This window comes from Lipotes vexillifer, unplaced genomic scaffold, assembly GCF_000442215.2.
Source record: "Lipotes vexillifer unplaced genomic scaffold, Lipotes_vexillifer_v1.1 scaffold71, whole genome shotgun sequence".
NCBI lineage: Eukaryota > Metazoa > Chordata > Mammalia > Artiodactyla > Lipotidae > Lipotes > Lipotes vexillifer.
Genome location: NW_006793703.1, coordinates 8,219,957 through 8,235,060, shown reverse-complemented (window position 1 = coordinate 8,235,060; position 15,104 = coordinate 8,219,957). Strand labels below are relative to the sequence as shown.

The 15,104-nt window shown below is 45.6% G+C and overlaps 1 protein-coding gene across 1 annotated transcript in view; it reads right to left on the bottom strand.

The window, feature by feature from the left end:
• CLCN1 (chloride voltage-gated channel 1) overlaps nt 1-15,104 on the bottom strand; it is a 31,124-nt gene that overhangs the window by 1,023 nt on the left and 14,997 nt on the right. Inside the window, exons 12-22 of the mRNA XM_007466645.1 lie at nt 14,801-14,950; nt 10,088-10,157; nt 9,791-9,901; nt 8,153-8,366; nt 7,785-7,918; nt 5,314-5,552; nt 4,918-5,029; nt 4,375-4,454; nt 4,105-4,143; nt 280-384; nt 91-177 (exon numbers count right to left, since the gene is read on the bottom strand). Coding sequence (XP_007466707.1) covers nt 91-177; nt 280-384; nt 4,105-4,143; nt 4,375-4,454; nt 4,918-5,029; nt 5,314-5,552; nt 7,785-7,918; nt 8,153-8,366; nt 9,791-9,901; nt 10,088-10,157; nt 14,801-14,950 — 1,341 coding nt within the window. The remainder of the gene's footprint in view (nt 1-90; nt 178-279; nt 385-4,104; nt 4,144-4,374; nt 4,455-4,917; nt 5,030-5,313; nt 5,553-7,784; nt 7,919-8,152; nt 8,367-9,790; nt 9,902-10,087; nt 10,158-14,800; nt 14,951-15,104) is intronic.

The following is a 15,104-nucleotide window of genomic DNA, read 5'->3' as shown; positions in this document are numbered from 1 at the left end:
CCGGATGTTAAGGCCACCCCTCCCCCCCCCCCCACCCTGTATCCTGTGCCCCCCTCTTCCTCACCGCTCAAATGGGACAATCGCTCTTACCTCCTCCAAGGCCAGCACCCCCGTGAGCTTCCCCATGCTGGTCACGTATGCAAGGTGGAGGCCGAGCAGGGAGAAGAGAGTGTGAGTCTGCGGGGAAAGGGCGGCAGGTCGGCACGCAGAGGCCCCCGCACCTCCCGGCCCTCCCAGCAGCCCTGCTCGGTGGGCGGTGGGCATCGGGCAAGGACTTGCCTTGTGCAGCGACGTCTGCTCCACCAGCTGGAAGGGGGACTGGTCGATACAGCAAGAGTCAAAACAGACAGGCTGGCTCAGCTGCTCTCGTTCCCAGGCCTCAATCTGCCAGAGAGGAGAGCCATCACCCAGTATCAGAGCCCCTCAAACCTCAGATCTTGACCCCAAACAGCCCTCCTCGCCCTGGCCCAGAAGCCTGAAACACACAGTGAAGCGGCACAGCTCCTCCAGACCACTCAGCCCAGCTCAGGGAGCCGCACCGCTCTCTTGCCCCCTCCAGCCCCAAATCAACCTTCACCCTCAGGTGCTCAGAACACGCCCCTTCTTGCCAGTGCCCCAAACACTTATTTCCAACCCATCTTTCCGGCCTTACCTTCCACTACTCCTGTAACACCCACAGCTCCAGTGAAGCCAGATGTGCTTCCACGTCTGCGACTGCTCTTCTGGGTTTCCCCAAGAATCCCACCCCGTGCTCATACCCTACGCCTGACACTCCGGGTCAGACGTGCTCTGCCAGGCTCTCCTTTTCAGAAACGGCATGGATCGTGTTCCATCTTAGGCTGGCGTTTGTCTTAATTCTGCCCCCTGGGCAGAACTCCTCCAGAGTGCTGTGTGGCATCAGTTGCTGTGTGTCATGGAGAAACCAGCACACTGACCTTTTACACAGCAGATCATGGCAAAGATTTGTTGGATTGGAAGAGCTGTACTGGGAGACACGGCACTTTTTTGACTCAAACAAGCCGTTTTTGTGTGTTTGGTTTGGTTTACATTGTTTTGTCCATGACCGAAGCATTAAGGCAAAAGTTGAACTTTCCTCTGGATTTTAGATGTGCACGCCGCAAATCCCCGAGATTCTAAATAATCCAGTATCGCTCTGTTTCTCATAAGTGATTTTTAAATTTTCTGTAATCTCTTTTCAGGCAGTCCCTTCTGAATGAGGTACTACTTTGTTTTCCTGTTTGTCCAAATCTACACGTTTCAAGCTTCAGAGGACGTCACCGAAGGCCATCCCCTAGTTCTCATGTCCCGTGTTTGGTCCACAGTGCTGTGCTTTCCATCTGTCCCGTCCTGCTCTTTCTGGACTGCAATCACACCTCCTCTAAACTCTCACCTTCCCTGACTAAAGGTTCACACAAAATTCTCACAGGATGGATGACCACTTAGCAGGTATGTTGCAGAAAGGATTTACTTTATAGGACGGGGGGCAGACCCTTGCCAACCCTGGTTTGGTTGGTCCTGTCCTCCTGGAGCATTCTATGATCATTTCTGGCCTGTCTGGTTCCTTTTTTGCCTGCCCTTAGGGAACAACGCAAACAGAACCATTTCCAGTGCACGTGCACCAAGCACTTCCTCGGTGCCAAGCATTATTCTAATTGCTTCACTCATTGAATCCTCTGCGACAACCCTATCATTATCTCCATTCTACAGATGAGAAAATGGAGGCATGGAGTGCTTAAGTGTTTGCCTAAGATTACACAGAGGGGGGCTTCTGACCTTGACTGCTGATCGTGTTCCTGGGACCCCCAGCTTTTTTCTGCTCTTTGTCTGATGTGTTCCATGACTTGAAAAATCTCAGCATCAATTACAAACCAGGGCTTTAACTGTGTGTATCCCTAACAGAGCAGCAGAATTAAACAAGACATAGGACTTCCCTGGTGGCTCAGTAGTTAAGAATCTGCCTGCCAATGCAGGGGACACGGGTTCGATCCCTAGTCTGGGAAGATCCCACATGCCGCGGAGCAACTAAGCCCGTGTGCCACAGCCACTGAGCCTGCGTGCCGCAACTACTGAAGCCCAGGTGCCTAGAGCCTGTGCTCCACAACAAGAGAAGCCACCGTGATGAGAAGCCCACACACCACAACAAAGAGTAGCCCCCGCTCGCCGCAACTGGAGAACACCCGTGTGCAGCAACAAAGACCCAACACAACCAAAAATAAATTAAAAAAAAAAAAAAGTCATAGCAAGGACTTCTGGCAACCTACAACTGAATTCTCTGACTATTCCCAGAGGTATTATCTTGACATTGTCAAGGGTGTCATCTTGATCTAGCCTGAAAACTCTGTTAAAATATCCTGAAGTTTGACTCCTATTGAATCTTATCCCTTCAAAAAGTCTTGGTGGTTCCCATGGGAGTTGAGAGCTGCTTAAAATCTTCCTTGAGAAAGATATCAGCTAAAAATGTATGATCTATCTTCTTTTGATCCCTAGTTGCATTTTATTTCCAGCAGTCATTAAATAAGCTCACTGATCAACTAGTTGGCTTTCTTTGGTGTATTAAAAAAAAAAAGTATTGGGCTTCCCTGGTGGTGCAGTGGTTGAGAGTCCGCCTGCCGATGCAGGGGACACGGGGTCGTGCCCCGGTCCGGGAAGATCCCACATACCGCGGAGCGGCTGGGCCCGTGAGCCATGGCCGCTGAGCCTGCGTGTCCGGAGCCTGTGCTCCGCAACGGGAGAGGCCACAACAGTGAGAGGCCCGCGTACCGCAAAAAAAAAAAAAGTATTATTGGTTTGAGCACCCTAGTAAGGCACTCCTTGATTGTAGTTATGGCCTGATTCCTGCTTGTGGGCAGAAGGAATAGTTCGATTTTTTTCTTCTGTGATCATCCATTTGATTTTTTAGGTCATTTATCAGAAATGTGTGTATCTCGAGGGGCGTCAAGGGGAGAAGGCGAAGACTGCCTTTCTCTCTTGTCACTCACCACCCCCTCCTCCAACCCTGAGTACTTTTAATTTCTAGCACATATATATTCTGGACATCCAGTGGATGTTTATTTAAAGATAATACACATTATGGTATTTTGTCAGGTACATACTTCTTTTTTTTTTTTTTTTTTTTTTTTGCGGTACGCGGGCCTCTCACTGGTGTGGTCTCTCCCGTTGTGGAGCACAGGCTCCGGACACGCAGGCTCAGCGGCCATGGCTCACGGGCCCAGCCGCTCCGCGGCATGTGGGATCTTCCCGGACCAGGGCCCGAACCCATGTCCCCTGCATCGGCAGGCAGACTCTCAACCACTGTGCCACCAGGGAAGCCCAGCTACATACTTTTAAAGCTCTACCTTACAGCCTTCGATGAAAGCTGCATTCTCTTTTACTAAGTGGAATGGATGTTGTCGGTGTCTCTCCACACGCCAGGGTAGTTCTGATGGGCACAGCTCAGCCACCTGCTCCCACTCACTGTGCCACGTTCTGTTCACTCGGCACAACCAAACCCACTCAGTGCTTGATTTTCCCTCTCATGGATTCTACAGGGGATAGTGATTTGTCCCAATGGGGCGCCACTGTCAAAATCTGCCCTCAGTTTGTGGTTCTTCCCAGTCTCGCTTCCTGGAATCTTCTCGTTGTCCACTGTCTCAGCACCCTGATCAATCCAGCACAGTAACCTCACCAGACACTGAATTCCCCATCTTAGTTTCGATGCTGTTCTTCCACATTGGATTGTGTAAGTGCTGGCTGCCCGGTGCCATTTTCCTGCAGGTAAATCTCATCCATCCCGCATAGCCTCTGCCTGGTCTAGAACTTCCCTAATGTCTAAAAGCTCTAAGGGTCATCCTAGCACCATGGGCGCATCTACACACAGAGGCTCAAAACTTCCCTCTCCTGAAATGATGCCGGTCCCCGTGAGGACACCGCCATGTTCCCCTACCTCCGAGCAATGTGCTCAGTACTGTCTCCATGGTCACACCTCATTTCCAACCTCTCAGAATGCTTTCCTGCCTAGACTCACATGTTACTCTTACAACAACACAATGAAGAAGGTTGAAAAAAGTGAGCAATATGTTCACGTGACAAAACAACCCACCCCAGGTTCCTGTTTCCTTTACTTACCTCTTCAGGTGCCATGTTATCCACTAAATCCTCTGAATCCTAGAGAAGAAAGACATAGGTCCAAGTTCCTTCCCTTTTCTTCCAAGTGGAACCATAGCCGTCTCTCCCTGGCCAAGCCACAGATGCCTCTTTCCAACCCATCATCCCTTCCATATGATGAAGCTTCTTGGTGGGACCTCTTGTCTCCCGATTGAAGGATCATGGGTTTCTTGCTCCTCAAAGACAAGCTCCCTGTCCCATGTCCCCCGCCCCCAACACATCTCCTCTCACCTGGGTCATTTTCTTCTTTGTGGGGCGAGCTCTGCCCAGCAAGCAGTGCAGCAGGGATTGAAAGATGGAGGGTCTTTGACCTGAGAGGAGTGGTGAGTGAATGGAAATGGAAAGAAAGCAATATCCATCCTGGGAGGAAATGGTCAGGGGCTTCAAGTGGTCCTGACACCTCACCACAAAAGGTCCATACTTCTAGGTGCTTCACCTCCACAGGAACTCTCCCCTTCCATCCTCCTAATCCAGCTCTTGCCCCCCATGCCTTGGGATGGTAACATGGAGACTCGAAGAATAGAAACCCCCTCCCACCATCCTCAGGCCTTACCCCTCCTCATAGTAGGAGCCCTTAGGTTGAGGAGTGCCCAGACACAACCACAAGGCATGAGGCAAAGGTGAGGTGCATGATGGGAGAATCTTTACCTGCAGTCTCAAGGGTGAGGTGCATGATGGGAGAATCTTTACCTGCAGTCTCAAGAGTGAGGTGCATGATGGGCGAATCTTTACCTGCAGTCTCAAGGGTGAGGTGCATGATGGGAGAATCTTTACCTTCAAGCTCCGGTGCTTCCAACTGCTGTTTGTGGCCGGGCAGGGGCCCGTTGGGCTCTTCGGGGGGCAGTGGAGCAGTAGGAAAGGGGTGAGGAGGAGGAAGAGGAGGCAGCTGTAAAGAATAGAAAAAGTTCTCAGTCCCAGAGAAGAGGCTACCTTTTCCTGCCTTTACCAGGTGGTGTCCTGGGAAAGCTATCTAACTCTATTCAGTTCAGAAGTCCTTGTAGCACTTTGAATTCTCACGGTACCATCATTTGCAACCTTATCTCCTTCAGTCCTTGGACCCAGGGGCACTTGTCTCTTTGACTTTGTCAGTGATCAGCATCTTCCCTGTCTCTTACTATTTTCCCTTTGCCCCATCTATCCTGTTCACCCGGCCCTTCCCAGCCCACTCACCTCGGGCTTCCCATAGAGGTCCTCATCTTCATCCTCATCCACAAAGGCAAAAGACTCGGGTCGACCCTGGACGCCACGGCGCCCCTCCCCAGCCTGCCGCACCTTCCCGTCGAAGGGCAGCTCTGACAACTTCCTTGCCATGTCCTGGGCTAACTGCAGCCTCCGCTCAGGACACAGGTGATGCTGCAGAAGGGACTGCAGTTCTGAACGCTCCACGGAGCCCAGCAGGATCATCGAATCTGGGGGAGATCCAAGCTCAGCCTGAGCCCGCACTCAATTACCCTCCCTCCCCCACCTCGCTCGGCAGGATGGAGTCAGGGACAGAAGCCCAGCACCCAATATTTTTTCAGCTCTTACCCTCTCTTCCTAAAAAGTCATTTCAAAAGTCTTCCAGGATTGATCTCACTCAATCCCTATTATTTCACCCATTTAGCACTTAGAGCCCCAATTGGTAGTACACTAATTGGTACTAATTTGTACTTATTTTGATGCAGCCCTTACACAGATTGCTTGTAAATAGGTGAACTTGGTATTAAAATAGGCTAATCAACACTGTCTCCAAAAGAAGACACATTAAAAGCCATTCATACTGAGATGAACGGATATACTTTGAAAGAAGTCTACAAGGATATCTGATGTTTAATCACTTAAAGACTCTGGGTCCTTGTAGGTATAAACAGAATGCCCACTTTTCCTGGGAAGGTCTTTTATATATTTATCAGAATTCTGCTACTATAATTAACATTTTCATTAAGTTTTGAGGCCATAAGATTGCAGCAGTGTTACTGAGACAAATCTTACCATGAGGTCTTAGTCATTATTATGAAAACCCTGCAGCCCATCGGCTGTACACCTATTCCAGTGAGAAGCCACTGCTTTAGAGGCCACTGAAAGGTATTTGGGATTTGGGAAAATATTAAAACTAAGCTAATTTGAATAGTTTGGATACTCTGATTATCTGAAATTAGAGCTAATAATTTAAATGGCTCCAAATATCCCTAAATGATTCTATTACACTAATACAATCATTAGACACGTATTTATTTAATATCCAGTAAATACCTATAAGGAGGTAGTCTGAGTGAGACAGGCGTTATAGTCTCTGCCCTCAAGGGATACACAATCTACTGAGGAAGATAAGACATAGGTATGGAAACCACAATAAGAAATAATACAAAACAAGATTAAGTGCCAAAGGTGGGCAGAAAGGATGGTGAAGGAGGTGAAATCACTGCTCATTAAACACGTTCACTCCTTCATATGGAACAGTTTCATCTGTTCCTCAAATTGGGCATTAAAGAACAGCTATCACTTAGCTAGGTAGCAATGAGAACCACATAAGGGGCCATAAGATTTCTAGCCAAGCCTCATTATTCTCGGATTCCCTATTTGTGAATTCACCTACGGGCTTAAATATCTTTGTAACCCAAAATCAATATTTGCAGTACTTTTCCCATCATTCATAGACACGTGCAGAGCAGCAAAAAATTTGAGTTACCCCATGCACACATTCCAAGCTGAGTCTGAACAAAGTGATGCTCTGCCTTTTTTTTTTCCAGCTTTCATATTGTAAACAAATGTTCTTTCGTGGTCCATTGAATGCCATGTTTTTTGCATTTTTTGTGTTTTGTGTTGGTGATTTTGCTGTTTTTTAAGGGGTTTTGTTTTTTTAATTTATTTATTTAATTTATTTATTTTTGGCTGCATTGGGTCTTCGTTGCGGTGCGCAGGCTTCTCATTGTGGTGGCTTCTCTTGTTGCGGAGCACGGGCTCTAGAGTGCAGGCTCAGTAGTTGTGGCACACGGGCTTAGTTGCTCAGCGGCATGTGGGATCTTCCCGGACCAGGGCTCGAACCCGTGTCTCCTGCATTGGCAGGCAGATTCTTAATGACTGCGCCACCAGGGAAGCCCAATTTTGCTGTTTAAAATTGCCCCTAAGCAGGAAGGCTGTGCTGTGCCTTATGGAGAAAAGAAGTGTGTTAGATAAAAGCTTTGTTCAGCCATGAGCTAACCTTCTGTTGGTCGTGGTGAGTTCAATGCTGATGAATTAACAACAGATATTAAATAAGGTGTCTTTAAGGAGAAACACACCTAAGACAAGTGTATGCTTTGATTACTTGAAGGAAGTGTGACCAGAGGCTTGCAGGAACCTCACCCTCAATTTCCCCTAGGAGCAATGGTTCAGTATATTGTCCCTAATTCAGTGTTCTTGGAAACTTTATAGAACATAACTACAAGGACTAATGAGAATCAACTGTATTTCTTTCATTGGCTTTTTTAACTGTCTTCTTGTGCTTGTGTTATGGCTGTGTTTTTCCTTCCTTGAAGATGACCATGTTCCCTAAGGCTGAGCGTCCTGCAGCAGCCTGGGTGGCCCCTTAGACAAGCCCACACCACAGTGCCGCCTCCACTTCTGTGGAGCCCTTGTTCAGGTCACTAGCTCAGGAATCTGCTTCCTTCCCTCCCACTGACCTTTTGAATCAACCAGTGGTAAAGTCTTGACTGTGGTGGTCTGGAGCAAGTTTCGCAACTCCCCATAAGTGCAAGAAGCTGAAACAAACTTCACGTCCCGTACCATGATGTCCTCAACAAAGACTGTAAATTTGCTGCAGAGGGAGAAAGCACAGGCAGGGTTAGCCTTACCATATGCCTGTCCCTTCCACTCCTCCCGTGAGATCTGCCATGCATTTGATCACTCATAATATTTATGAAGTGCGTGGGAATATAAAAATAAGTAAAAAGCAGTGCTTCCAGACGTTGACCTTAACCTCATGCTCAATCTCAGAACCTCCCACACCAACCCCATCAAATCTGAACTAATTCCAGCTGGTGCCTCTGACCTGAGCTGGTTCCAACCAAGGTCAGGCAAGTAGGGTAGTTTCTTGACCTGGATGATGCTGTCATAAAGGGAGGGCTGCAGGCTCTGAGCCACCATGTTGGCCAAGATAACAGCCACCATCATGGGTAGGATGTGAGCGATCTGACCCGTTAGTTCGAAGCAAATCACGGCTGTGGAGACTGTGTGGGATACTGCACCAGTCAGCGCTGCTGCTCCTAGAATGAGACACAGGAGTGTACCGGTGGGTTAGGGCTGCCTTTCTTGTCATGGGGGCTACATGGGGATGTGACGGGAGTGACACAGGGTGGGGACACATGATCCTGGGCAGTGCCAACACTCCTGAGATAACCATTTGTCAGGAGTAAGGGTTAGAATGCTGAACTGTTAGAAACTCGTCATTTTGATCTCATTCTATGACCTTCGGCAATTTACAAAAATTTTGTGTGTGGCCAAAGTTTCATTTATAAAATAAAGACGGTGATGTGGCATCTATTCCTTGCTTTTAAAAGTTTGGATCACTCTTAACTGAGCATTTAAAAACCCATTTACAGTGTTTTACCTTGGACCTCAGGTTTTGTTCTGTTTTGCTTATAAATTTATTTATTTATTTTTGGCTGCGTTGGGCCTTTGTTGCTGCGCAGGCTTTCTCTAGTTGTGGCGAGAAAGGGCTACTCTTCGTTGTGGTTCGTGGGCTTCTCATTGCGGTGACTTCTCTTGTTGTGGAGCATGGGCTCTAGGCGCACAGGCTTCAGTAGCTGTGGCATGCGGGCTTAGTTGCTCCGCGGCACGTGGGATCTTCCCAGACCAGGGGTTGAACCCGTGTCCCCTGCGTTACCTATATTTCCCTTTTGGTTGGAAGGGACTATAGATTTAACGGAAAAAGATTATCTCAGACTCTCAAAATGTTAGGGCTGTAAGATATCTCAGAAGTCATTTTAGAATAAAGAAATTAAGGTGCAGAAAGGCCACTAACTTGCCCCATGGTCATCCAGTGACAAAAGACAGGGATGAGTCCAGAGCCCATGTTTCTTAGCTCTTAGTCATGTGCTCTTAAGTCCCGTTAACAAGAGCACAGCTGCAGGTTAGGAGTATTCAAGCCAGTCACCTGCACTGTTGTTTCCACGATTCTTTGGGAAAAAAAAAAAAAAAAGCCCTTACCAAGCATTCAGAGGTGGTCCTAGGTGCGCTCATCCTTGTTATCTCATTTAATCCCCATAATCCCTTTTCTACATGAAGAAACTAAGGCTCTTGGGCTTCCCTGGTGGCGCAGTGGTTGAGAGCCCGCCTGCCGATGCAGGGGACGTGGGTTCGTGCCCCGGTCCGGGAGGATCCCACGTGCCGCGGAGCGGCTGGGCCCGTGAGCCATGGCCACTAAGCCTGCGTGTCCAGAGCCTGTGCTCCGCAACGGGAGAGGCCACGACAGTGAGAGGCCCAAGTACCGAAAAAAAAAAAAAGAAACTAAGGCTCAGAGATGTTTAATAAGAGCTAATGAGAGTCAGAGCCAAGGGTTGATTATGTGAATAAAAGTTGAATTAAACAGCATTAAATTAAAACCATATTGTGTAGCCTGGAATGCAGATATCATGGGAGAGTTCGAGTGTGGGTATTTGGGGTGACAGGAGGGTGGAATGTGTCTCACCAATTACTGCATAGCCCCCAGGCAGGATCTTGTAGATGATGTCATCAAATAAGATGCCATCTGGGAAAAGAATGGCCATGATCTCTCCTACCAGCCTTCCAAATGCAGCTCCTAGGGAGAGACAAAAGGAAGGAAGGTGTTGAGAGATTCAAGGTCTTTATCCTCTTTTTTCAGAGCCATACCTCCTTGGGCACTAAGACTAAATACAAACCCCCAGCCTTCCAGGCCTTCCCTTATTTTCTCAGTACACTAGATTGCAGCCATCAGTAAGATCCCAGGCTTCCCATCAGAACTTACCGAGCACAAACACAGGCATGAAGCCTCCGCAGGGTATGGGCATAGTGGTGGCCACGATGGACATCCAGAACTGGGGTAAAAAGAGGCGTCAGGACACCCTCTCAACTCTGCCCAATACACACACACACACACACACACTCTCTCTCTCTCTCTCTCTCTCACACTCTCTCTCTCTCTCTCAACCTCCTTCCCACTATCCTCCTCCTTCTTGCTTCAAGAGTTACAGACATCCTGGGATAGCTAATCCTTCTGGAAGCCATCCTGTCTGTCACCCTTCCTCCAGAACCAAAACCACATGGAGCGCTCAGGCTAAGAGCTCACCAAAGACAACACTATAGGAAGGTTCCTCCAGGCAATCAACCCAAATTGTTTCTACCTGGAGTGACAATATTTGCCTTTAGGCAATAAAAACAAGGAGTGAGGCCCCAGAGGACTCCTCTGTCACTGCCCCCAAAAGGGCCCTAGCCTACTGTATCCTCTTAACCCACAAAGGTCACCTCAGCTAAGCAGCCTGAGCTCTTGAACGTGGAGGATATCTTTTCCTGACCAGACTATGTTTCTGAAAAAAAAGCCCCAGCTCTAAGTGGCAGACACCTTAAAGTCATAGTGACTTACTGCATGACTGCCTTAGCTTCAATATGGTCATTTACAAAGCCATCTATATGGCAAGCCTCACAAGGGAACCTGGAGTGAAGACAGTCCTGCCTGAGCCATTTCCTTTAACACCAAATCACCTTCAACAAAGGATCAGAAAATCAGATCTGTCCTGACCATCCTGCAAGAGCACATTGAGAGAGCCAGCTAAATCAGCCAGCGTGATAGAAAGGACCTCCAAGGCCAAGGTAGTATTCCAACAGGAACTGGGATGATTTGAGCAAAAGCAATAGGTACATTCTGCAGCAAAGAATGCAAAAGAACTGAGAAACCGAATGGAAAAAGGAGTAGTGGTTGAACTTTTGAAATATCGGTAAAAGAAATAAACATATGAGACATAATATATAAATTAAGCAACAGGTTTACATATCATTTCCAAAATAAGTAAGCCGATCTTAGAAAAATATCTCAAACTAATTTGGTGAAAGATGACAACAGCTAAAGGTCAAAAAAAAATTGCCAGGCTCAAAACATTTACAATTTAAACACTGCACGAACTTTATTGTAAACTAATGAGAAATAAGTTTCCTAATTTTCTGAACCTTAGAGAGTCTTTTGAGCCAGGGCTGTCCTCAAGAGACAATCTCTGAGAAGAGGCAAAATACATTATGTCGCCATGTCAGAATAGGACTGTTTAAAACAGTTGAGAGCAGGAAAGTTAAACGTACAATTGAAAAGGATACAGATTGCAAATTCTTCGAGTGTGTAACAAGAGTGTATCTTGTTGTGTTTGCCTTCTCTCAGCACTGGCACAGTGCTCAGTAAATGCAGGCAGGATGTAGGTAGGTAAGTTAAGTAAGTAGGTAGGAAGGAAGGAAGGATGGAAGGAAAGAAGAGAGTTTGGTCAAACAGTATTCATGCAAAGCAGAAACACGTAGAGCTAATATTTGCTTAAAACATCCAACAGTAATGCTTTCAGGGGAACTTGTTTAAACTGCGGATGACCAGACACCACTGGAGGCTACCCCATCAGACTGTCTGGAGACATAGCTCTAGGCGCTTGTAGGCGCTTCTTAAGTGATCCTGACATACAACGTTTTGAGACCCCTTGAACTATTCTGTACTGTCTCTTTGGAATAAGTACATGAAAGCCATAGGGATTTTGTAGCCTCAGGTTAATCTGAAAGCTCCAGTAATAAAGATAATAGGTGGCTGATTGGTCTGATTTCAGAGGATGAACTTCAGATTATCCTCCAAGATAAGTGTAAGAATAGCAACAGGATCAGGGGACACTGAAGTTATCAACTCCTATAGCACAGAGAATGACACGAGACTAGCATTCTTTTTGAGCTGTTAGCACATGAAAGGCAAGATCCAGAAGCAGGGTAAGTGATCTGGAACACCAATAATTCCCAAGATTTTAGACACCCAGTTCTAGAGAACTGGGAAACTAGAGACCCCTTATCACAGATTCTACTTTATTTAAACCCTTCACAGGAAGGAACCATAGGAAGATTAGGCAAGAATGCTACAGAGCCTCAGGCTGTACTGAGAACTCAGGGATCTAGGTAATAATGTTAGACTTACTAAAAAGGAAACTGAGATGTTGTAGTTATATTCATACTCATTATAAACACTCCAGAGTTACAACATGGTGATGCCTTCCATGTCTTAAAATTGAGAAGATGGAAGTTCCCTTCATCAGTGTTATAAGAGCTGAACTGAGAATCTTATCTGCGAGCACTGAGACTGCCAGAAGACCACAGAAGCTAAATTTCAAATCAAACTGTGCAAAAATAGTTCTAAGTCACTTGTATGTTTTAACGTGCCTACGCACCCTATTGTCCACACTTTGGAAATAACAAGGGTATGGTTATGCGTCCAATGATAAGACAGTGAAAATGCTGGAAGCAGTGATTACTAGGTAATATCATGGATTTATAGCATTGAATGGTTTTACATTTAAAATATTATAGAATAGCATAGGCCTGCTGCAAACTGTTGGGCTTGAAATATAGCCCAAGAAATGTGAGTTTCTTCTTGATTCACTTATTATGTAGACATTGTTGAGGATGTAATTCAGTGAGAAATTAATAAGAATGACATACAGTTCAGTCCTGCTATATAATCCAAGTAGGTTTCTCAGAATAAATTTTAATCTGTAAGGTGAAATCCAGAGATATACTGAGGAATCTGAGGAAATGAGGTCAGGTGGGAAGGAAATGTTGAAAATACATACAGAATTTTGTTTCTCCAAAAATTTTCAAACGCTTAACATTTCAAATGTATATATGATCCTGAAGTTACCATACAGCTCAGTCTAGAGGAGTATCAGAAAAACACCATTGTTATCATTGAACAAGAAATTCTGAGATGCCATCAAAACTTGGACTTGGTTACTGCAGATGGGTTTGTATGCTCAACAACCAATTACAGGAAGTTGGGGTTTATAAATTAGAGAAGATAAGCTCTATAACGAAAGTCCAAAAATCAGACCCCTAACAAGACACTGAGAACTTCTTTATCATAAAAATATCAAATCTTTTGAAGGAAGAAATGAAAATGATCTAATTAATAAAGTGGGTGTGCAAAATATGGAAGCCACAGACCCAATTAATCCCCCTGGAATGGAATGAAAAAGAACATACATAAATACAGCCTCCAGAAACCCCACAGCAAATCCTGAGAACATAAGTGACAGAATTGGAACCTGGTGTGTCAAGCACCTGGTATCTCTAAGGATAAGACCACTGACAAGCACATTAAATGAGCAGCAAAAAACCACGAAGGAAATTTTAAAATAATTTTTTTCAACCATAAGCGTTAGATTCACCAAAGATCAATAATCAAGTATTACATATTTGGCACACAGTAGGTGCATGAGAACATTTATTGAATAAATGAACCCACTACAGCTATTACAATATAAATACAACTTAGTGACTCATATCCTGGGGAAATATAGATTCACAATAAATATCAAGAATAAATTAATAGCAAGGTACGAAAAAACATGAAAGTTTAATGTGGGGCTTCCCTGGTGGCGCAGTGGTTGAGAGTCCGCCTGCCGATGCAGGGGACACAGGTTCGTGCCCCGGTCCAGGAAGATCCCACATGCCGCGGAGTGGCTGGGCCCGTGAGCCATGGCCGCTGAGCCTGCGCGTCCGGAGCCTGTGCTCCGCAACGGGAGAGGCCACAACAGTGAGAGGCCCTCGTACCGCAAAAAAATAAATAAATAAATAAAAGTAAAATAATGTGGACAGACTTTCAAATGAAGGCCTTAATATATAGAGGAAAACGTTGGGTTATTCAAGCAAGACGTACTATTAATAATGAGGCAATCATCAAAAAAGAGAAAAAAAAGGCAATCAGCAATTATAACAGATGTCACAACCAGTGATGGAAATAAAAATATCCTTGTATAAGGCAGTAATTGAGAAGCCTATAAACACGTGATCCTTAACGGGCAAATATGAAAAAGAACTGTTATAAAAGAGATCAGCTTTTGTTTCCTAATTGAAGTTAGAAGAAAATGGTTTAAGAATGGCAAAATCCTCACAGCCTCACTACCTAAATAGAGAATAATAACATTTATAAAAATTATTTATAGTCACTAATAAAGTGGATTTAAATATTTTATCCCTTTTGTAATTCTAGAAAAGAGATCATCCACTAGACTGGGGAACAAATGGATATGCAAATCATCTGAAAATGGATAATCAGATGCATGGAGAATCAAGTACCTAATTATCTAACATGTGGGGGGATTTGGTTAATTTATCTGAGGTCTTTACACAGTTATCTGTATTGCTAAGCTCTGTATTGCTAAGCTCTTGTCTTTACTTACTTGGCTGCTGTCTCAATAATTTAGCAAGCGGAACCTTTAGAAGGGTTATAATAATTATGGCCACATCACTAAGCCGACATGAATGGAACATTAACCCAGATATTGGTTCACTTCTCTAGATGAGCAACTTACTTTCGTTCTGGTTTCCAAACTGTTTTTTTATTAGGTTGGACGAAGACCAAATGAAGTTTTACCCTTCCCTACCCTATGCACACCCCAGTTCCTAGGTTCAAAAGAGAAGCCCAGGGAGCCAGGAGTGCAGGGAGAGGTACCTTCATGATGAAGAAGAGGGTGATGATGATGACGACATTGACTTTTGGGTGGATCCACACAGCTGACTGGCCCAGGCTTTCAGGGTCCCCTACATGCTTTACCCATGTGTTGTTGTCAAACAGGGTACTGATGGCTTCGCGAGGCATCAACTGTGAGAGGAGGAAGCAAAAGGGAGCAGTTCTCCAGGGATGTTCGGTACTTCCATTTTTTTAAGAGAACCAGTTCCCCAGTTGCATTTTTCATGGGACCCTTTTGCTTTTTTCTCAGGGAGAGAGTCTATCCTTGGGCCAAAGCACATACGCT